At 44.8% G+C, this 19,867-nt stretch overlaps 1 protein-coding gene across 1 annotated transcript in view; it reads left to right on the forward strand.

Annotated features, from left to right (window-relative positions):
* Positions 1 to 715: 715 nt before the first annotated feature.
* The window catches only part of CRACR2A (calcium release activated channel regulator 2A), a 75,277-nt gene continuing 56,125 nt past the window's right edge, over positions 716 to 19,867 (forward strand). The window contains 5 exon segments of the mRNA XM_054163920.1: positions 716 to 967; positions 1,097 to 1,123; positions 7,023 to 7,041; positions 8,010 to 8,178; positions 9,637 to 9,783. Of these exon segments, the coding sequence (XP_054019895.1) occupies positions 716 to 967; positions 1,097 to 1,123; positions 7,023 to 7,041; positions 8,010 to 8,178; positions 9,637 to 9,783 (614 nt within the window).

The following is a 19,867-nucleotide window of genomic DNA, read 5'->3' on the forward strand; positions in this document are numbered from 1 at the left end:
GAAGGGAGCATAATACAGACTTGCAGAGCCTCTTGAGAATATGATTGGTTTATAAAACTTCCCACCAAATTCACTAGCAATTAGTTCTTCACAGTTAGAAGTTAAAGCCTGAAGCAGTAAGGATGAATCTAAGGAAATGTTTCAGGATTCCATAATTCATCATCATTTTCTTGTTTTTACTTAATTGATCACGGTCTGTCAGGTTCCATCCGTCATCAGTTACCTTCCGTTCTGTAGCTGTCACATGCACTGTGCTCTAAAGCACTGGATGCAAGATGTGGGATGTGTTGGCAAGAGGATCAGAGCCAAAAGGATACCAGTTGAATACTTGTAGTGACTTTACATTGTTTCTTTCATTTCCCCATCTTTTCTTGTGTTTTCTTGTTCAGATTAATTGATTGTTTGTCTTTCTTGTTAAACACCTGGGTTTGCTTTGAGATTCCTTTCCAGAGGTCTTCTCCTTCCCTCAGACTTGCCCCTCCCCATTCGTTATCCCATGTAGAGTGTCTTTAGTGTAATCCATCAAGGGTAAGCATTTTCAAAAAGCTTTTTCTTCTTATTGCCTAATGAAGGAGGTGGTTGCTAAGAGGTTGTGGAAAGCATCATTAAAAGGGTCTGATTGGCCCTTTTCCTTACCTCTCATGCACAGGTTTCAGATCAGAATAAGTAAAGGGACAGTAGCATCCCAAGGTATTCCTTTACTGAAATTGTGTCAATGGACAGAATACTGGAAGGCTATGCCAGCCCTGCACCACCAGGAGATTCAGAGAGGAGCACAGCTGGAGGACAGGACCCAGGACTAACTGTGTTGGGGAAAACACATGAGTTATTTCAGATTTGTGATCTGGAAGGCAAAGGATTCATCACTTGTCAAGATATGCAGGTAAAACCAAATTGTCTGTGTGAAATGCACAAAGCTCCTAATTCTCTTAATGAGTTGAGACCGATTAATTTGGAATTAAAAATCGTAACATCTTCCTGCTACCTTTAAAGAGATATGTAGGATTTAAAATAATCTCTTCAGTGTCTTACATAATGCTTGCAACAAAAAAAAGGGGAAAATCCAAGTAAGTGAAGTTTAAAAACATGCCCCCAGGAAATTAATTTCATCCTTACTGAGAAAGTTGAAACTCCAGTAAATGAATTACTTAGCAGTTTGCCGCAGCCTCATGAATGTATCTTGCCCACCCATTTTAGCCTCTGTTTTTTCAGCAAAATCAGCAAAATCATGTAAGTTAAGTCTTTCACTTTGGTTTCACCTGTCAGGCAAGGTGAGCTCTCAGCTGGATCACCAGAGGAACATTATTCAATAATCACAACAATCTCACCAAATTGTTCTTAAATTGCTTGAGGGGGCAGAATCAGATTTGCTGAAAGAGTTGATGAATAAAAATCTAACAAAATCTTCTAAAAATAACTATGCCACAAAATCTTTTGGGTGGTTGGACTTGATGACCTTAGAGTAACGATTCTGTGTGGGTTAGAGGGGTCAGAGTGGCTGGAGAGCTGCCAAACAGAGAGGGACCTGGGGGTGCTGATTGACAGCCGCCTAAACATGAGCCAGCAGTGTGCCCAGGTGGCCAAGAGGGCCAATGGCATCCTGGCCTGTATTAGGAATAGTGTGGCCAGCAGGAGCAGGGAGGTCATTGTGCCCCTGGACTCTGCATTGGTTAGGCCACACCTTGAGTCCTGTGTCCAGTTCTGGGCCCCTCAGTTTAGGAGGGACATCGAGACACTTGAATGTGTCCAGAGAAGGGCAACAAGGCTGGGGAGAGGCCTTGAGCACAGCCCTGTGAGGAGAGGCTGAGGGAGCTGGGGTTGCTTAGCCTGGAGAAGAGAAGGCTCAGAGGTGACCTCATTGCCCTCTACAACTACCTGAAAGGTGGTTGTGGCCAGGAAGGGGTTGGTCTCTTCTCCCAGGCAACCAGCACCAGAACAAGGGGACACAGTCTCAAGCTGTGCCAGGGGAGGTTTAGACTCGAGGTGAGGAGAAAGTTCTTCACTGAGCGAGTTGTTCGTCATTGGGATGTGCTGCCCAGGGAGGTGGTGGAGTCACCGTCCCTGGAGGTGTTCAAGGGGAGATTGGACGTGGCACTTGGTGCCATGGTCTAGTTGTGAGGTCTGTTGGGACAGGTTGGACTTGATGATCCTTGGGGTCTCTTCCAACCTTAGTTACTGTGATACTGTGATACTGTGAAAATATGATTGGGTGTGCAACACGATTTGAACCAGTGTGTGGCAGAAAACAGTATGTTACTGTTTACTTGAGTGTGTCACACAGAGCATGATTTCATTATGTGAATCCATTTCTACTTCATTATGGATGAAGGAGAAATGAAGAGGGACAGCAAAATAAAGTCAGTGCAAACTACTACCAACAGAAGCATCGAATATGAATACATAGAATACATAGAATACATAGAATAAACCAGGTTGGAAGAGACCTTCAAGATCACCGCGTCCAACCCATCAACCAATCCAACACCGCCCAAACAACTAACCCACGGCACCAAGCACCCCATCAAGTCTTCTCCTGAAAACCTCCAGTGATGGTGACTCCACCACCTCCCCAGGCAGCCCATTCCAATGTGCAATCACTCTCTCTGTATAGAACTTTTTCTAACATCCAGCCTGAACCTCCCCTGGCGCAGCCAGAGACTGTGTCCTCTTGTTCTGGTACTGCTTGCCTGGGAGAAGAGACCAAAATCCATCTGTCCACAACCTCCCTTCAGGTAGTTGTAGAGAGTAATAAGGTCACCCCTGAGTCTCCTCTTCTCCAGGCTAAGCAACCCCTGCTCCCTCAGCCTCTCCTCGTAGGGCTTATGTTCCAAACCCCTCACCAACTTTGTTGCTCTTCTCTGGACTCGTTCCAGCAAGTCAACCTCCTTCCTAAACTGAGGGGCCCAGAACTGGACACAGTACTCGAGGTGCGGCCTAACCAGTGCAGTGTACAGGGGCAGAATGACCTCCCTGCTCCTGCTGGCCACACTGTTCCTGATGCAGGCCAGGATGCCATTGGCCCTCTTAGCTGCCTGGGCACACTGCAAGTACTGAAACTTTCCATATGCTCAGGTCAAAGATGTGTCTGTACATAGGCAAATATAAGTGAAACACATTTAACTGCTTATGCTGGAAAAAACCCTCATAGTAACTTGCTGAGATTACTGGGGTCTTGTACTGAGTTTTGTGATGACTTGTGCTAGTTCTGCAAAGCTGAGTAAAGATAGGGGTGCAGATGCTTGCTGTGCTGTAGACTTTGCCAGTGTACATTATCTTATTGAAGGAGCTGAATGAAAAGAGAGACATGCTTCGCAGTGATTTTGGTAAATCTAGACCCATAGAGAAGTTCATGGATTATAGTTGTTTTCTTTCCCAAACCTGAATGGCATATATTTTCACTTAGTGAAGGCCCATGTGTATGTAGGTACAGACCTGTATATAAACAGTTTTGATATCTGTTTTTACAAGGAACCTAAACCATGTATTTCTATTCGATTCTAGTTTTTATGCTCAAAGTCCTGATAAATTTATACTTCGGGTTCTGAAACACATGTTGCCAAAAGGATTGCAGAGAGTCGCAAAGAATCTTTCTTGTACATTAAATCTGCTTCCCCAGGAGTGTTTGTTTACCATATCTGGCAATTTCAGAGTGTATCTAAGTGTCTGGTTCATTTCAATACAGAAACAAGGACGCTCAGAAGACTTCAGAGGATAGTTGTTTCTATCTGCTTTTATTCCTCGCTGATCCAATGAAACCTTTGCAAATACTGGGTTATCCTTATTTCACTCCAGAGTAGTGAATCAAGAGTAATTCAGCTTAAATAACCATTGACAAAAACATGAAGAGAGTCCCATCTGCTCCATTTGATTTTACAGTAACTTAGTGACAGTGAAAAAAAATTACACTAATTCAAAAAATGTGTGAACTCTGATACTCTGAAGCTGCTGATGGCTTTCCCATTGTCTCATCTTTCTTGTAATTCAAATTCAGTGGTGGGTTATTAGAAATTTATTCAGGCACCAGTGACTTTAGTCTACATGTTGTCTCATGGATTTGGTCTAATTTTGGGAGGTTTTATTGATATACAAAATAAAGATACTTTATACTGAAGAACTGTACAATGGAAATACACTGACACAGTTGTTCATTGTGCTTGATTAGAATGACTAATTAGAATCCCTGTATTGCAAACATGAGTTTGAAATTAGTGTCGTTGATTTTGACTGCGTTTTTCATGTTGACTCCCTATAGCAAAGACATAAATGAATAAAGTTAAGCAGTTTTTTTTCTTGGCCTGTGTTGATGACTTTTGTGTCCTGCTCTTTGTTGGTTCAGTACTGCTTACCATTAATAGAATAGAATAGAATAGAATAGAATAGAATAGAATAGAATAGAATAGAATAGAATAAACCAGGTTGGAAGAGACCTTCGAGATCATTGTGTCCAACCTATCATCCAACACCACCTAATCAGCTAACCCATGGCACCAAGCATCCTGTCAAGCCTCGCCCTGAACACCCCCAGCGACGGCGACCCCACCACCTCCTCAGGCAGCCCATTCCAGTGGGCAATCACTCTCTCTGTGTAAAACTTCCTCCTAACCTCCAGCCTAAACCTCCCCTGACGCAGCCTGAGACTGTGTCCTCTTGTTCTGGTACTGGTTGCCTGGGAGAAGAGACCAACCTCCGCCTCACTACAACCTCCCTTCAGGTAGTTGTAGACAGCAAGAAGGTCACCCCTGAGTCTCCTCCTCTCCAGGCTAAGCAACCCCAGCTCCCTCAGCCTCTCCTCAGGGCTGTGCTCCAAGCCCCTCAGCAACCTTGTTGCCCTTCTCTGGACTCGTTCCAGCAAGTCAACCTCCTTCCTAAACTGAGGGGCCCAGAACTGGACACAGGACTCGAGGTGTGGCTTAACCAGTGCAGTGTACAGGGGCAGAATGACCTCCCTGCTCCTGCTGGCCACACTGTTCCTGATGCAGGCCAGGATGCCATTGGCCCTCCTGGCTGCCTGGGCACTCTGCAGGAATGATTCATTGCTTCAAATACAAGATGCTAGCTATAAGCATTTTAATATTGTGTCATACGAGGCGTGCTTTCCAACAGAATACCGAGTATAAAAAGTGCTGAACATCTAAACTACAATTAACTTCAGTAGAACACATCTTGCAAACAGAGTTATCTGCTGTGTCCATAACCTAGTAATTATATTAGACATTTACACCTTCCTGATCATAGAATTTGGTGTATATTTGAAGATTATTTTATTACTGGTGGGTCTGAATTTTTCCTTTCCAACTTCCAAACAAACGAGGTTTTCTGAAATGGAGAGAAAGCAAATTCTTCTACCTGAGACTTAAAACCACAGCTTTGCACTTTGAGCCTTGAGGTTGTCACCAGCAATGAGAATTAGTGTTGCAAAATGTTTTGGTTTAATGCATATTGCAGAATTTGGCTCTGTGACCTTTTGAGGCTGTGCCTTTAAGCAAGGGACAGTGCTGGCTAAATGTTTTGTAAATATATTGTATTCTAAACAAATTTCATTGGTAGATAGGTGGGAGTGCAATCTGAAGTTTCAGTGCAGCTGGAACTTTGGGCCATTCGGTTCCTCTTCGCTCACCTCTTCCAGCTGTCTGCTTCTGGGCTTCTAGCCAAATAACAGATAAGCATTAATCCTCCTGCACAAGGCCTCTGCCTCGTTAACTCCCCTTTTCTCTTTCTAACCCTCTTTGGGGAAAAAGGGAGGTAGGGGGTGAAGGGGGTACAGAGGGAAACCCCCTCTTCTGGGGGGTTTGTTTCTGTTCTTGTTTCCTTCCTGTATATTTCTGTATATATTGTCAATACTGTATATTTGTGTACATAAATTCCCTGCCTGGGTCATTGCTTTGTAAATACAGCGTTCCCCTTTGCTTCACCAACTGAGTTAGCTGTGTGTTTTTTCCATTCCTACTTAGTGGGGGAGGGGAAGGGGAAGCTGGGCCTTCTCCCTCACCCCACCACAGGTTCAGATCTTGCTTTTAGTTATTGGACTTCCATGTTTGCACTGATGAGAGTAAAGGCTTGGTATTTTCAGAGAAGTAAGCATAGATGTCCTGAAAGCACAGAGCACACTGGATATCTCTTTAAGCTCCAGTGGTACGAAGTTGGTGAGGGGTTTGGAGCACAGCCCTGTGAGGAGAGGCTGAGGGAGCTGGGGTTGTTTAGCCTGGAGAAGAGAAGGCTCAGGGGAGACCTCATTGCTCTCTACAACTACCTGAAGGGAGGTTGTAGTGAGGCGGAGGTTGGTCTCTTCTCCCAGGCAGTACCAGAACAAGAGGGCACAGTCTCAGGCTGCGTCAGGGGAGGTTTAGGTTGGATGTTAGAAAGAAGTTCTATACAGAGAGTGATTGCCCACTGGAATGGGCTGCCCAGGGAGGTGGTGGAGTCACCATCACTGGAGGTGTTCAGGAGAAGACTTGATAGGGTGCTTGGTGCCATGGGTTAGTTGATTAGGTGGGTTGGATTGGTTGATAGGTTGGACGCGATGATCTTGAAGGTCTCTTCCAACCTGGTTCGATTAGATTCTTTTTTCCTGAATTTTTAGGAGTGTCATATGGAAAAGATCTGTGCCTTTGAACTCTTGGGGTGGGTTGAAAGGGCAATCCTTCCTTCCCTCCCACCATGGGCAGAAAAATGAGACTCAAACGGATTGCAGAAGTGGTGGGAAGTTTGAATGGAAAAGCAGTGAATGTTTTACAGAGAACCACAACCACAGTGACAAAAGAGATCCCAAAGCACACCCAGAAGCCTCCCAGCACTTCCCTTCTCCCCACCTGAGGGTAGACCCAAACCCCCCAGGGCTCCCTTTTCACCCCCCCTTCCACTATTAGGCTAATCTCAGCTGGGCAGATCTGAGATGCCCTTCCCCCTTCTCCTCCAGGCATTAGGCCTGGCCAGGCTCCAAGAGGCCTCGAGATGACTCCCCCTCCATTACCAGACAGGGAGCATGTCCGTTGGAGAAGGAAGGTAAGAAAGAGGAAGTGCAGGACTTTGCAGGTGGTTTTTGTAGGGAGCAGGACATTATGGGATGAAATATGCAGACACCAGAGGTGTGTCTCATGTGGCAGCAGCAGGGGAGCACCCAGCCTGAACCGCCACAGCTCTGCAGTAAGGCACTCCAGCAGCGTGGGGAAGCATCAGTCAGATTTGCAGCAAGACCCATGAGCAGCTGTACTGGAGCAGCAGGTGGGTCAGAAGAAGACAGTGAGCTCTCATGAAGCCCTCCTTCAGCAGGTCCCAAAGACCTGGCAGTAGTTGTACAGCTGCTGGTTTGCTAAGTGTAAAACAGTGCCTTGCCTGAAGTGCCTCCTCCCTCATCAGTGGCATGTAAGCTGTGAGAATTTTACAAGAGAAGCTAATTGAAACAAGTTATCCTTTAGGTCTAGGAGATTAAAAGCTTAGGTAAATAGATTATTACTGCTTTACTTTGATAAATAAATTATACCTATTTCTTAGTTAAATTGGGATTATATTTAGAAGTACTCTGTCCAAAATCAAAATTCTGTGTTAAGGGAGGTTCTGAGTGTACTGGAGAATGGAGAAACCAGAGCAGAGTCTGGATGAAACTTGTGCTACACTAATTAGTGTAGGAAAATCCCTTTGATGGTTCTAAATGTGGCAAATCTGAAATTTACTGTAACCTCTTTTTGCTGCATGTTCTGTTGTCTGTTGTCAACCCACTGTGCTGGATGCAGAGAGAAAAACAATGAAAGGCTGATGTTTTCCACAGTGCTTGTGGATTTTGAAGCGAGTCATTCACTGAAGTCTGCACATTAAACTGGGGACAAAATCTCGCAGAGAACTCGGGCATCCTCTTGTCACATCTCATCCTTCTGTTGTTTCATTGTATTCCCTTTTCTTGTAAACAAATTATATTTACTCTAAAATGTGATCTTTAGCCTGTTGGTCTTCAGTGACATTGTTCCTTATAGTAAGTTGTGAAAATGCTGATGTATGTAATTTCTAATTCTTAGGCCGCTTTCTTTTGGAGCAGATTGCTTTGAACAATGAGATGATGCAGCGGCCAGGAGGTGAAACGGCCTGCACATTTACATGTGAAGAGACCATGAGTGAGGATGAGGATGAAGAATTCCAGTTCTCAAATCTGATGAATCAGCTTGGAGCTAAAAAGGTTTTAGATGAGTGAGTCTTTGCAGCAACAGTAATAGACTGTATCAGCTTTTATGCTGCAGCTCTGGGTTTGACTGTAATGGAATCCAAGGTGAACCAAGAACCAAGGCTGCTCTGTAACACAGGGATTCTTTGAAAAATAATTTTCTTGGTTGTCATAGATGATAAAATGCCATTCAACTGAAATTTCCACATATGAAATGTGTTTCTGCCACATGAAAGTTGTGACATGAACCCACTCATATGCTGTGAGTTTTGAGAATAGGTAATTACTAGCAGGTTATCCACAAATGCCACTGATTTTCAACCAAACTCTGCATGATCACTGGGGTTTTTTTTGCAAGAGTGTGTTTAAAATGTACCAGTTCACTATAGGAGAGAATGGTTTCTCCCCTTTTCCTTGCTTTTTCTGCCCTGCACACGCAATTACATGTTGTGATTGCTTGGATAACGCTACCTTTTCCAGGACCAGGATGACTCACTCTGAAACAAAGAATGCAAATAGTGCTCTAAGAGATTCTTTCGTGTTGGCCTGACATTCATTGGTCAATCACAATGAATGCATGGGGCAAAAATGGGAGAGAATCTGGCCATAGAGTAGGACTGTTTAAGAAATGCATCAGTGATCTTTACCATGAAATAAAACTCTTCAGCAGTGCTCTTAATCTGACAGGGAAGAGTTAGATTGGCAGTCATCATGAACGGCTTTCATTATGAAGAGGTTTTTATCACCCACTTTTTCTACCCATATCCTTATTTAGTCCTTTAGCTATAGTACTGTTTGCTGGCTAGGTTCAGGCTTAAGATGCACCTGGAAAAAACAAACAAAAGAAGTTGTTCAGAAGAATTTTTGGCAAAGCATTAAAAAACTTACTGGCCGTAGAACTTCTCTTTTCCACTGTGTGCTGAACAGACTTGGGAACAAAACATTCTATTGATACAAGTTCTCGTGTTGTGATTTTTGTAGCAGTCCCTCTGTGACATTAAAATGGGTTGAAAATGGGGTAGACAGTACAAATGCAATTGTTAACTTGTCTAAGTAACTTTGCAGATCGTCTCATTCCTGTCTCATGAGAAGGTGCTTTTGATTAGCTTTCCCACAGCTCCTTCCTCACTGGATTCCTGGGAGCCTCTAACAGAAGTGATGGGGATGGTGCAGTGTTTCTCATCTGTCTCCTTTCTTATCAGTTCCTCTTCAGATGTAGTGTCTGGCACTAGACAGCAGTTCCTGTGATGCTCTGCTGTTGTGTGTGGCCAAGCTTTGCAATGCATTGCTTTTGATGAATGCAATTTCCATTCTGTGCCACCCACCCACTCTTCACTTAAGGGTACTGCTTACGTAGCCCTTGCTTTTCATAGTCTTTATGTTCTGGATAGTGATGTTGAAGCCTCCACCCACTAGGATGGAACATGTTTTGTAGCCTGAAAAATGTTCTTTGTTAACAAATTCTTTATGAAATCTTCTTTCAGTGAGAGTGATGTGAAGCGACTTTGGCTGCAGCTGAGAAAAGATGAACCTCATTTACTTTCCAGTTTTGAGGAGCTCCTGGTCAGAATTTTTTCTCAGCTCCAAGCAGCAGAGAATGAGAAGAATGAGTTGGAATGCATTCTAAAGAAGTTAGTACTTTTCACTGTTGGACTGTTTGTGTCATTGTATAACTGTCTTGCCTTCTGTTTGAACCTTTGAAATAAACGTGGTAGCTCAGTGAAGAATTGAGGACTATAATCACAAGGGTTCCTGTAAAGTAAGATTTATTAGTCCTGAGGAGTACCTATGGCATTAATTATAATGGGAAAAGGGCTGAAATTGGCTTTTCTCTTCCAGTTAACAGGTTTTGTTTACTAAAATTCTTTTGCAGATGTCTAATATTTGCTTGCACTTTTAGTACAACATGAAGCAATTCACTTGTAGTCAGATCAGCTGGATACCAGATGGCATTCAGACAAACCAGGAACTCGTTTTGTTTGTTAGACTCCTCTGATTTGGGGGAACCGAAGGAATAATCTAATCTGTTTAATAGCTGTGTATAAGCACAGAGGTGATCGTTAGCATTACCTTACATTTCTGGGTGACATGAAGTCTCTGCCTTGGTTTCTATGCCTTTGTAGTAAAACCAGTTATATCATTTATTCTTTTTTGTTGCTCCTGATAACACCTCTAATTTCAGCACACAGGTCATTGTTTTCTCTGTAATCAATAGCTGAAAGAAGCCTGAACTCTCAGGGGAATCATATTGTCTTTGGTAACAGTGAGGGAGCATAACCTCTTGTGTTTTAAACTAGGTACAAATAGCAGCAAAGCTTGAGAAAGGAATACAGTGGGAGAAAAATTACATTCTTTTTATACTTCATACTTACTAGCACAAAGATGCATGTGTTCACATAAACTGCCCAGGATTTACTGTGGGGTCACAGGAGATAAGGGATATTGATTGCTGAGGTCATATCATGTCTCCTGGGTTCTTCTTGATTGGTGACAATCAGACAATCAATAAGATTGGAAATTGAGAATGAATGTGATATTTTGTTTTTCCTTCCTAACTCCCCTCTGTGAGTCACTTGGCAATAATAATGCAGTCTACTCCTAGCCTTTGATCTCATCTCCTGGCTGTAGGCTATGCTTTTGTCTTAAGTTGTTCCCTTTTTTCCTAACTTGTGTGACCTGAGACGCTTTGTGTGCATGTGCTGGGGTGTTTGTGCCCTGCCAATCTGTACTGTCAACCCATTCTCTTTGTTCTTCTAGTGATAAATAGTAGCTGTGTTGTAGTTTGAGTTGGGTGCCCCCCTGGTGCATTCACTTCCTGTGTCCAGAAGTCCAGCCCAGAGGGATGGACACAGGAAATTGTGTATTTCCTACCATAATTCTTTGCACCACTATAAGATCCAGTGCGGAGTCTGGCACTTCCTCTTTCCTTCCCTCTCCGAGACTTGGTAACTGGGGGAGAGATCTCCCGGCCATGGGCCTGATTGGGCCCAAGGCCACAGGGGGATGGGCAGTCTCAGGCCTGGCCAGCTGAGACTAGCCCAGCAGAGGGAGGGGGAAGAAGGAGCCCTGGGGGTTTTGGATGCACCCTCAGGTGGGGATGGGATCTTTCTTTGTCACTGCGCTTTGGGTTTTCTGTAACATTCACCGCTTTCTAAATTTAAACTTTCATCACTTTTGCAATCCGTTTGCCTGAGTCGTTATTTCTGCCTGTGGTGGGGAGGGGATCTGCCCCAACCCATTACAAGCTGGTAATAGAATGAGAGGAGAAGGCCACAAGCTGCCTCAGGGAAGGTGCAGGCTGGACATTAGAAAAACTTTTCTCACTGAAAGGGTTGTCAGGCACTGGAATAGGTTGTGCAGGGAGGTGATTTAGTCACTCTTCCTGGATGTGTTTAAAAATCATGTAGATGTGGTGCCTGGGGACATGGCCAACTGTTGGACTTGGTGGAGTAGGGTAAATGGTTGGACTCAATGATCTTGAAGGTCTTTTCCAACCTAAGTTATTCTGTGTTTCTTCTTCTGTAGCTTTCACACTTGCATATTTTCATGCATTAAATTGTCCTGATTCAATAAGTACAGTATGCTGCTGTTGTTCCTGTTTATAGGTCCACCCAGTAGTGAGGTTGAATGTGCATTTAGTACACACACATGAAGATACATCACACATAGGGTACCCTGCAGAGCAGTGCTGATTAGATGATTAGAAAGCAGGGCCTCTTCTGGCACCCATCTAAACAAGCAGGAGCCACAGAAACATGAAGGACAGCAGTCCTGATCCTGTTTCTCCCATCCACTTTGTCAGGACTGAATTGTTTCTGGAGCAGATGTACACACATGCAGCTTGCATTTACAGATCCTTTGAATATTAGCAGAGATGTTAGACTAGCTCATGTTCCCGCTTGCAGCCTGAGCCCCTTACTCAATTCTTTGACTCAGACTGTGGATCTTTCCAGGTGTGGGTCTCCTTCTATTTGCTGGCTGATTCAGATGGATTGAAGTTTGCTCACTCATTAACCATCATAGATCCTTCAGGTATGATGACAATTTTAAAGTCCAGCTAATGCCCATGCAGAGATCCTAGTCCCTTTACCTCCATTTATCAGCTCAGTGGATTTTTCTGGATGGAGATCTCCCCTCCTTGCTAGATAGTTCAGCTTGAAGAATGATGCTAATAAGTAGTGCACACAAATAGTAGCTGTTGAGTTCACACAGTTAGAAATGACAAGGCAGCATAGCCTGGGATAATCAAACACAAGTCTTGACCGAACAGTTATGCTAACCATCAGATTGCTTCACATCCACCTTGGTTCCTTTCTCTGTCCTTGTCTCTTCATAAATAAAATACTTGTCCCTAAATATTTTTTTAATCTTTATCCCAGTTTTTCTGCATCTGTATGCAAATTTCTTCTTTCTAATATTGGTACCTAAGTAATCTTGCTCTAATATGATGCTGTTGATGTGGTTGTCTGCATGGGTTTCCTTGGCTTGACTCTTCTTCCTAAAAGGTGCCAAAAACTCTCCTTCAGATAGCAATGAGGTTGGCTGTTTACTGCATCACCCCTGCCAGACCACCTGTGAAAGCTGTCCATCAGGGTGCTGTCTGCACTTTGTCAGTTCCTCACTCTCAATTGATATCTACAGCAATTCCTCATATAATGTCCAGTAGTTTCTCACTTGTTGTTCAGTTAGTTAATCCTCAGGCTTAATAATAATCCTCTTAATACTTTTAACGCTTAGTCTATGCCAGTGTTAACATCTCTTAGAAACTTGTTTTCATAGAGCTCAGTGAGCTTATGTGTAAGTTTATAATACATATGATAACATGCATCATATATGTACACATAATGTCACATACATGTGAACCTGCAGAGAGGAAATTTGTGGTATGTTACTGGGTGTTACTTTAAGGCACAGAATTGATCTCCCTACTAATTTTAATTTATAGGTATTTATATATATGTAGATGCAAATATTTAAAGAAACCTATATGCCAACTAAAGTTTTTTCTTAGGACAAAGATATTGGTGATTTTAGATAGCCTTGAAGAAGAGCTTTGCTTAATGTACTGTCTGCAGCTGTCCTTACAGGTCCTGGCGTTTTTCTGCACTGGACATGTAGATTATGGCAATGTGCACCCTTATCGAGTGATTATTTTTATTACTTTGTAACAGGCCATAATAATTTGCAGGATTAGAGGTCTGCTTTAGTATTTCAGTTAAACTGACTGTTATGGTTTGAAGGTGGAACTCATTAAGTTCCCTTGCACTGGGGGACTTCGCCGCAGCTCCGCTGGTTGTGCAGAGGCTGCCAGCACAGCCTCTGGCTGCAACTGTGCCTTCCCCCCCTCCCCCCCGGCTTTTCCCTGGCGCGGCTGCCGCTTTTGGTGGTTTTGCTACTGTTTCTCCTAACTTTATCCATAGGGAACCACTCCACATCTCTCTCCCTTTTCTGCAGTTGGCTGGGGAGAAGGACACAGTGCTATTTGCAAGGGCTCTGTAGCTTGCCGTTTCTGCAATCAGTGCAAAGACTTGCCGGCCCCGTGCCGTGGTCCTGCCGCTCCCCTGCTTTGACTTGAAACTTCTTCCTGCCTGCTACCTCCTGCAGAAAAGGTAAAACTTCCCCTACGTGCTTGTCCTTCTCTACCCGTCGCTGCCTCAGCTCCTCCTGCCTCTGTCTCTCCCTCACTACTAGAAGTGCTGCATTGGACCCAGATCTCTTACATCTTTTTTCTCTGATTGGAAATAGAGCAATTACCTGCATGTCTTTCTCAGCACAATGCTAGTAACGGACCTTTATAACCACCACAAATAACAAATTGAGGCATACTGAACAAACAGTCATAAATCTCAGGTCTTCAACAAAACTGCCAGTAACAGGGACAGTAAGGTCAATGAAGCCACACGGGGAACTCACAGTGGCATTGCTATACCCCAGGTTACCCAGGCAGTATTTACCACACTTTCCAAACGATGCCTTCACCCAATTCCACAACTTGTGGGCACAATATCCACAAATGATAACAAAAGAATGCATGGAAGAAACCAAGCACTGATAAAACAAAAATGATACAACAGGGACACAAATAGGCCAGAGAATCCAAAATAGCTTCATATTTGTGACACACGGAAGCAAACTCTGCCACTCTGGAAGAGTTATGAAGCAGGAGTGTTTATTGCGGCGCTGGGTGCGAGGGGCTTGCTCCACAAAGCTTGCACACCATGCACTGTTAGCAAGGGATTTGTGTAGTGATGAATCTTACATATTAATTATAATTCCACAAAATGGTGGGGATAAGATAATTAGTTCCAAGAAACCGTTTGCATAGCTCATCCCCGAGATTCTTCTATGCTTGCACAGAGCCATCTGGTGGTCATAAACAGGGGTCTTAAGATGAAGTAAATAGTCTTCACAGCTGTACTTTTCACCCTGTACCTCTGAACTAGTTTGGCTGCTTCTCCTTCCATTGTCTTCTTGCCAGCTGTCATAGCCCCTTAGCCTTGAACTGATATTTTCCTTTATATGGGAATTGATAGTGAGCTGCTATAGCAAACCTACATCCTGGTTCACTGATTCTCATTAAAGTAGTTAAAATAGTTTAACAAACAGCTTCAAAGTCTAAAATAATTTTGCTATACATACATTTATCTACTAATACCTAATCTAATACTTACATTTATCTACCTAATCTAATACCTAATACCTATCTTCAATCCTGTGCTTCCTTAATCAATTGAGCAAAGCCCCACGTTTGGATAAGTACTAATTAAATGTGAGTTTAGGACTTACTCCCCAACATGAATTTGGAGAATTACCCTCAAAATAAATCACCAGACTAGCTGAGACAGGTTGGAAGCAAACAAAGCTATGTTTATCACAGTATCACAGTATCACAGTAACTAAGGTTGGAAGAGACCCCAAGGATCATCAAGTCCAACCTGTTCCAACAGACCTCACAACTAGATCATAGCACCAAGCGCCACGTCCAATCTCCCCTTGAACACCTCCAGGGACGGTGACTCCACCACCTCCCTGGGCAGCCCATTCCAATGACGAATGACTCGCTCAGTGAAGAACTTTTTCCTCACCTCGAGTCTAAACCTCCCCTGACACAACTTGAGACTGTGTCCCCTTGTTCTGGTGCTGGTTGCCTGGGAGAAGAGACCAACCCCCACCTGGCTACAACCACCCTTCAGGTAGTTGTAGAGGGCAATGAGGTCGCCTCTGATCCTTCTCTTCTCCAGGCTAAACAATCCCAGCTCCCTCAGCCTCTCCTCATAGGGCTTGTTTACAAGCAACCTAAAGTCTTGCAATATGAGATGCAATGAATTTGTACAAAATATATTTGCGTGTATTTATACATTATAAACAACACAGATGCCTCTGGCCAAAGCCAGGGGGGAACAAATAGCTCCCACTTTGTCCCCCCTGTACAAGGGACAGAGAGAGAAAGCATTTAGATTAGCCTGCTTTAGCACTGAGCCACAACAAGGGACACAGCCAAAGTCAAGCAGAAGCACCCGCTAGTATCAACATGAGTGAAGAGGCAAAAAAGAGGCAGAAATGTTTCTGCAACTGCTTTTTATCCACGTTAGCAAATGAATGGAATGATACATAACTATCTGTGTCATTGTTCTGTGTCTAATAGTAATTTATTTACCTTTTACTCAAAAATGTCCAGAAAGTTCCTGTTCTTGTGTTTGTAGTTAGGAACTAGGCCAAAGTTCCACCTTCAAACCGTAACAACTGACCCGCTCTGATTTTGACATATTAACTTCAGCTCAGTTTTATATCTTATTTTAAGCAATTAAAACAATTGTTGGGGGAGAAATTTAAAACCTGCCACTATGGTCCCTTAGTTAAAAGAGTTTCAACAAAGACTCTTGACACCCTCACAGAAGAGGTCTGCCAGTGCATTAGACATAGTGTGTGCTGGAATATAGTCGTGGCCATGTTTAGTGTTTTGGATCTCTGTTGAGCCCATAGCATTACTGAAAGAGAAAGATCACATTGCCAAAGAGCACATTACTGAGTAAAACTGGATGAGATGATCCTGGGGAATGGGCTTTTAATCAAAATTTTGCACTTTTCCCATAACAGTGAAGCCTTTAGTTATTTTCCTCTGACTGCATGTGGGGAATATTTGCCAGCTCACGCACTGCATTATTTTTTCTGCCGCTTGTTAGTTATGTTCCTTAGACTAGTTGTACTTACACTTTTAATCATAACAGGATAGCATTTTATCTTTCTGTTTAATTTGAAGGGTTAAGCCTGGGGATTGTTGTGCCTGCAGGTACTTATGTGCCAGAGCAACTAAAAAAGTTTGCCACATCCAGAATTACCTCCTGGATGTATTCTTGATAGTGCTACCAGATCCTTCCAAAGAAATGAGAAGAGAGAAATATCTAAAGCATCAGCCTGGTAATATGAGACTAAAGTTATTCTTTCTGTCACACATAAGCAAGCAGAATCATAATGATTCCCGTGGAAACACTGCTGAAATGTGCTCTGCATGTGCAAGTCACAGGATTTTTCAGTACATAGTCAATCCAGCCCTGATCAAAATGACATTGCACTGCAGGAGTACAATACTTTTAAATACTTCGCACCTCGGCCACTCTCAACGACTGGATCTTTGTGAATGTGTGTAGTTGTGTTCCACGGATGGGGGCGAGGGTCTTATGGAGCATTTCCTCAGTTTGAAGAAAAGAAAAATTGATATTCGAACATGAGTTGACACTATGAGGGGAGTAAGGCAGCAAGAAGGGCTTCTGAATTTTCTGGCACTCTTTGAAGCAATGCAGTCACATGAAGAGCCCCTTGCCTGGGCTGCATTTCCCACCTGATCAGGATTTACAAAAATATGAGTGACAGCAACAGTATTCCTCAGGTTGGGGTAGCTGGATACTTGTTTATTGTTGCTGTAAATCCTGAGAAAATGCCTTCCCCTCCTCAAACTTTACCTGTGATTGAAAATGCAAGCTGGCAATGTCAGGTGTTCATGTGTTTGCAAGGGGGAAAGACTTGTTTCTAGTGTTCCTCACTCTTACTTGTTTCACAGATTTAGTAAAGTTTCTTTCCAAATTCACACAGTCCCACAGTATCACCAAGGCTGGAAGAGACCTCGAGGATCATCGAGTCCAACCTGTCTTCACAGACCTCATGACTAAACCATGGCACCAAGTGCCACATCCAATCCCCTCTTGAAAACCTCCAGGGATGGTGATTCCACCACCTCCCTGGGCAGCACATCCCAATGACGAACGACTCGCTCAGTGAAGAACTTTCTCCTCACCTCGAGTCTAAACCTCCCCTGGCACAGCTTGAGACTGTGTCCCCTTGTTCTGGTGCTGGTTGCCTGGGAGAAGAGACCAACCCCCACCTGTCTACAACCACCTTTCAGGTAGTTGTAGAGGGCAATGAGGTCACCCCTGATCCTCCTCTTCTCCAGGCTAAACAACCCCAGCTCCCTCAGCCTCTCCTCACAGGGCTGTGCTCAAGGCCTCTCCCCAGCCTTGTTGCCCTTCTCTGGACACCTTCAAGTGTCTCAATGTCCTTCTTAAACTGAGGGGCCCAGAACTGGACACAGGACTCAAGGTGTGGCCTAACCAATGCAGAGTCCAGGGGCACAATGACCTCCCTGCTCCTGCTGGCCACACTATTCCTAATGCAGGCCAGGATGCCATTGGCCCTCTTGGCCACCTGGGCACACTGCTGGCTCATGTTTAGGCGGCTGTCAATCAGCACCCCCAGGTCCCTCTCTGTTTGGCAGCTCTCAGCCACTCTGACCCCAGCCTGTAGCTCTGCATGGGGTTGCTGTGGCCAAAGTGCAGCACCTGGCACTTGGACTTGTTAAATGCCATCCCGTTGGCCTCTGCCCATCTGTCCAGTCGGTCGAGGTCCCTCTGCAGAGCCTTTCCATCCTTTAACTGACCAACATCTGTTCCCAGCTTGCTGTCATCTGCAAACTTGCTGATGACTGACTCAACCCCCTCATCCAGATCATCAATGAAGATGTTAAAGAGCACAGGGCCCAGCACTGATCCCTGGGGGACGCCACTGGTGCCTGGCTGCCAGCTGGCTGTGGCACCATTCACCACCACTCTCTGGGCTCAGCCTCCAGCCAGTTCCTAACCCAGCACAGAGTGTTGCTGTCCAAGCCAGGGGCTGACAGCTTAGCCAGCAGTTTGCTGTGGGGGATGGTGTCAAAGGCCTTGATGAAGTCCAGGCAGACCACATCCACAGCCTCCCCACATCCACCAGGCAGTCACCTGATCATAGAAGGAGATCAGGTTGGAGAGGCAGGACCTGCCCTTCCTAAATCCATGTTGGCTGGACCTGAGCCCTTGGCCATCCTTCAGGTGCGCAGTTATTGCCTCCAGGATAATCTGCTCCATCACTTTCCCTGGCACTGAGGTCAGGCTGCCAGGCCTGGAGTTTCCAGGTTCCTCCATCCGTCCCTTCTTGTGGATGGGGACCACATTGGCCAGTTTCAGTCAGCTGGGACCTCTCCAGTGAGCCAGGACTGGAGGACAATGATGGAGAGCGGCTTGGCCAGCTCATCTGCCAGCTCTCTCAGCACCCTAGGATGGATCCCATCTGGTCCCATGGACTTGTGGGTGTCCAAGTGGCTCAGCAGGTCCCCAACTAATTCCTCATGGATTTCCAGGGCATCACACTGCTCCCTGACCCCACTGCCCAGCTCAGGAGGCCACTCATCCTGGACTCCTACCTTGCTGTTAAACATTGAGGCAAAGAAGGCGTTCAGGACCTCAGCCTTTTCCTTATCTTCGGTCACCGTGTTCCCCTCCAGCTCCAGTAAGGAGTGCAGGTTCTTCTTGCCCTTCTTTTCAGTGTTGATATATTTGTAACAATGCTTTTTGTTGTCTCTCACAGAGGTGTTCAGCTTCAGTTCCAGCTGAGCCTTTGCCTCTCTCATTTTATTCCTACATAATCTAACCACTTCCTTGAACATACCTCGAGAAGCCTTCCCCTCCTTCCAAAGGTGATACAGCCTCTTTTTTCCCCTTCAATCCTCCAGGAGCTGCTTGCTCATCCAGGCCCAGAGCCTTCCCCTGGGCTCATCTTTCAGCACATGGGCACTGCCAGTTCCTGTGCCTTCAAGAGCTCCTGTTTGAAGCAGCTCCAACCCTCCTGGACCCCTCGGTTCCTGAGGGTTGGTACCCAGGGAACTTTACAAATAAGTTTCTTAAAGAGGCTGCAGTTTGCCCTCCTGCAGTCCAAGGTGAAGGTTCTGTTGGTGCTCCTCCCTATCTCCCTGCAGATTGAAAACTTCACTATCTCGTGGTCACTGCACCCTAGGCAGCCTCCCACGGTCACATCTCCCACCAGCCCTTCCCTATTGGAGAGCAGCAGGTCAAGCAGAGCCTGGCCCCTGGTAGGCTCGCTTAACAGCTGCAGCAGGAAGCAGTCCTCCATGTGCTCCAGGAATCTTCTGGACTGCCTCCTCTCTGCTGAATTAAGTTCCCAGCAGATATCTGGCAGGTTGAAGTCACCCACAAGGACAAGATCTGATGATCCTGAGACAGCCTCCAGTTGTTTGTAGAATAATTCATCAGCCTCCTCCTCCTGGTTGGGTGGTCTGTAACAGACTCCAACCAGGATGTCAGATTTGTTGGGCTGCCCTCTGATTTTAACCCACAGGCTCTCAATTCCCTCATCTTCCACCTCAAGTTGTGAGGCAGAAAGTGTCTCCCT

The sequence above is a fragment of the Dryobates pubescens genome, chromosome 8 (assembly GCF_014839835.1).
Source record: "Dryobates pubescens isolate bDryPub1 chromosome 8, bDryPub1.pri, whole genome shotgun sequence".
NCBI lineage: Eukaryota > Metazoa > Chordata > Aves > Piciformes > Picidae > Dryobates > Dryobates pubescens.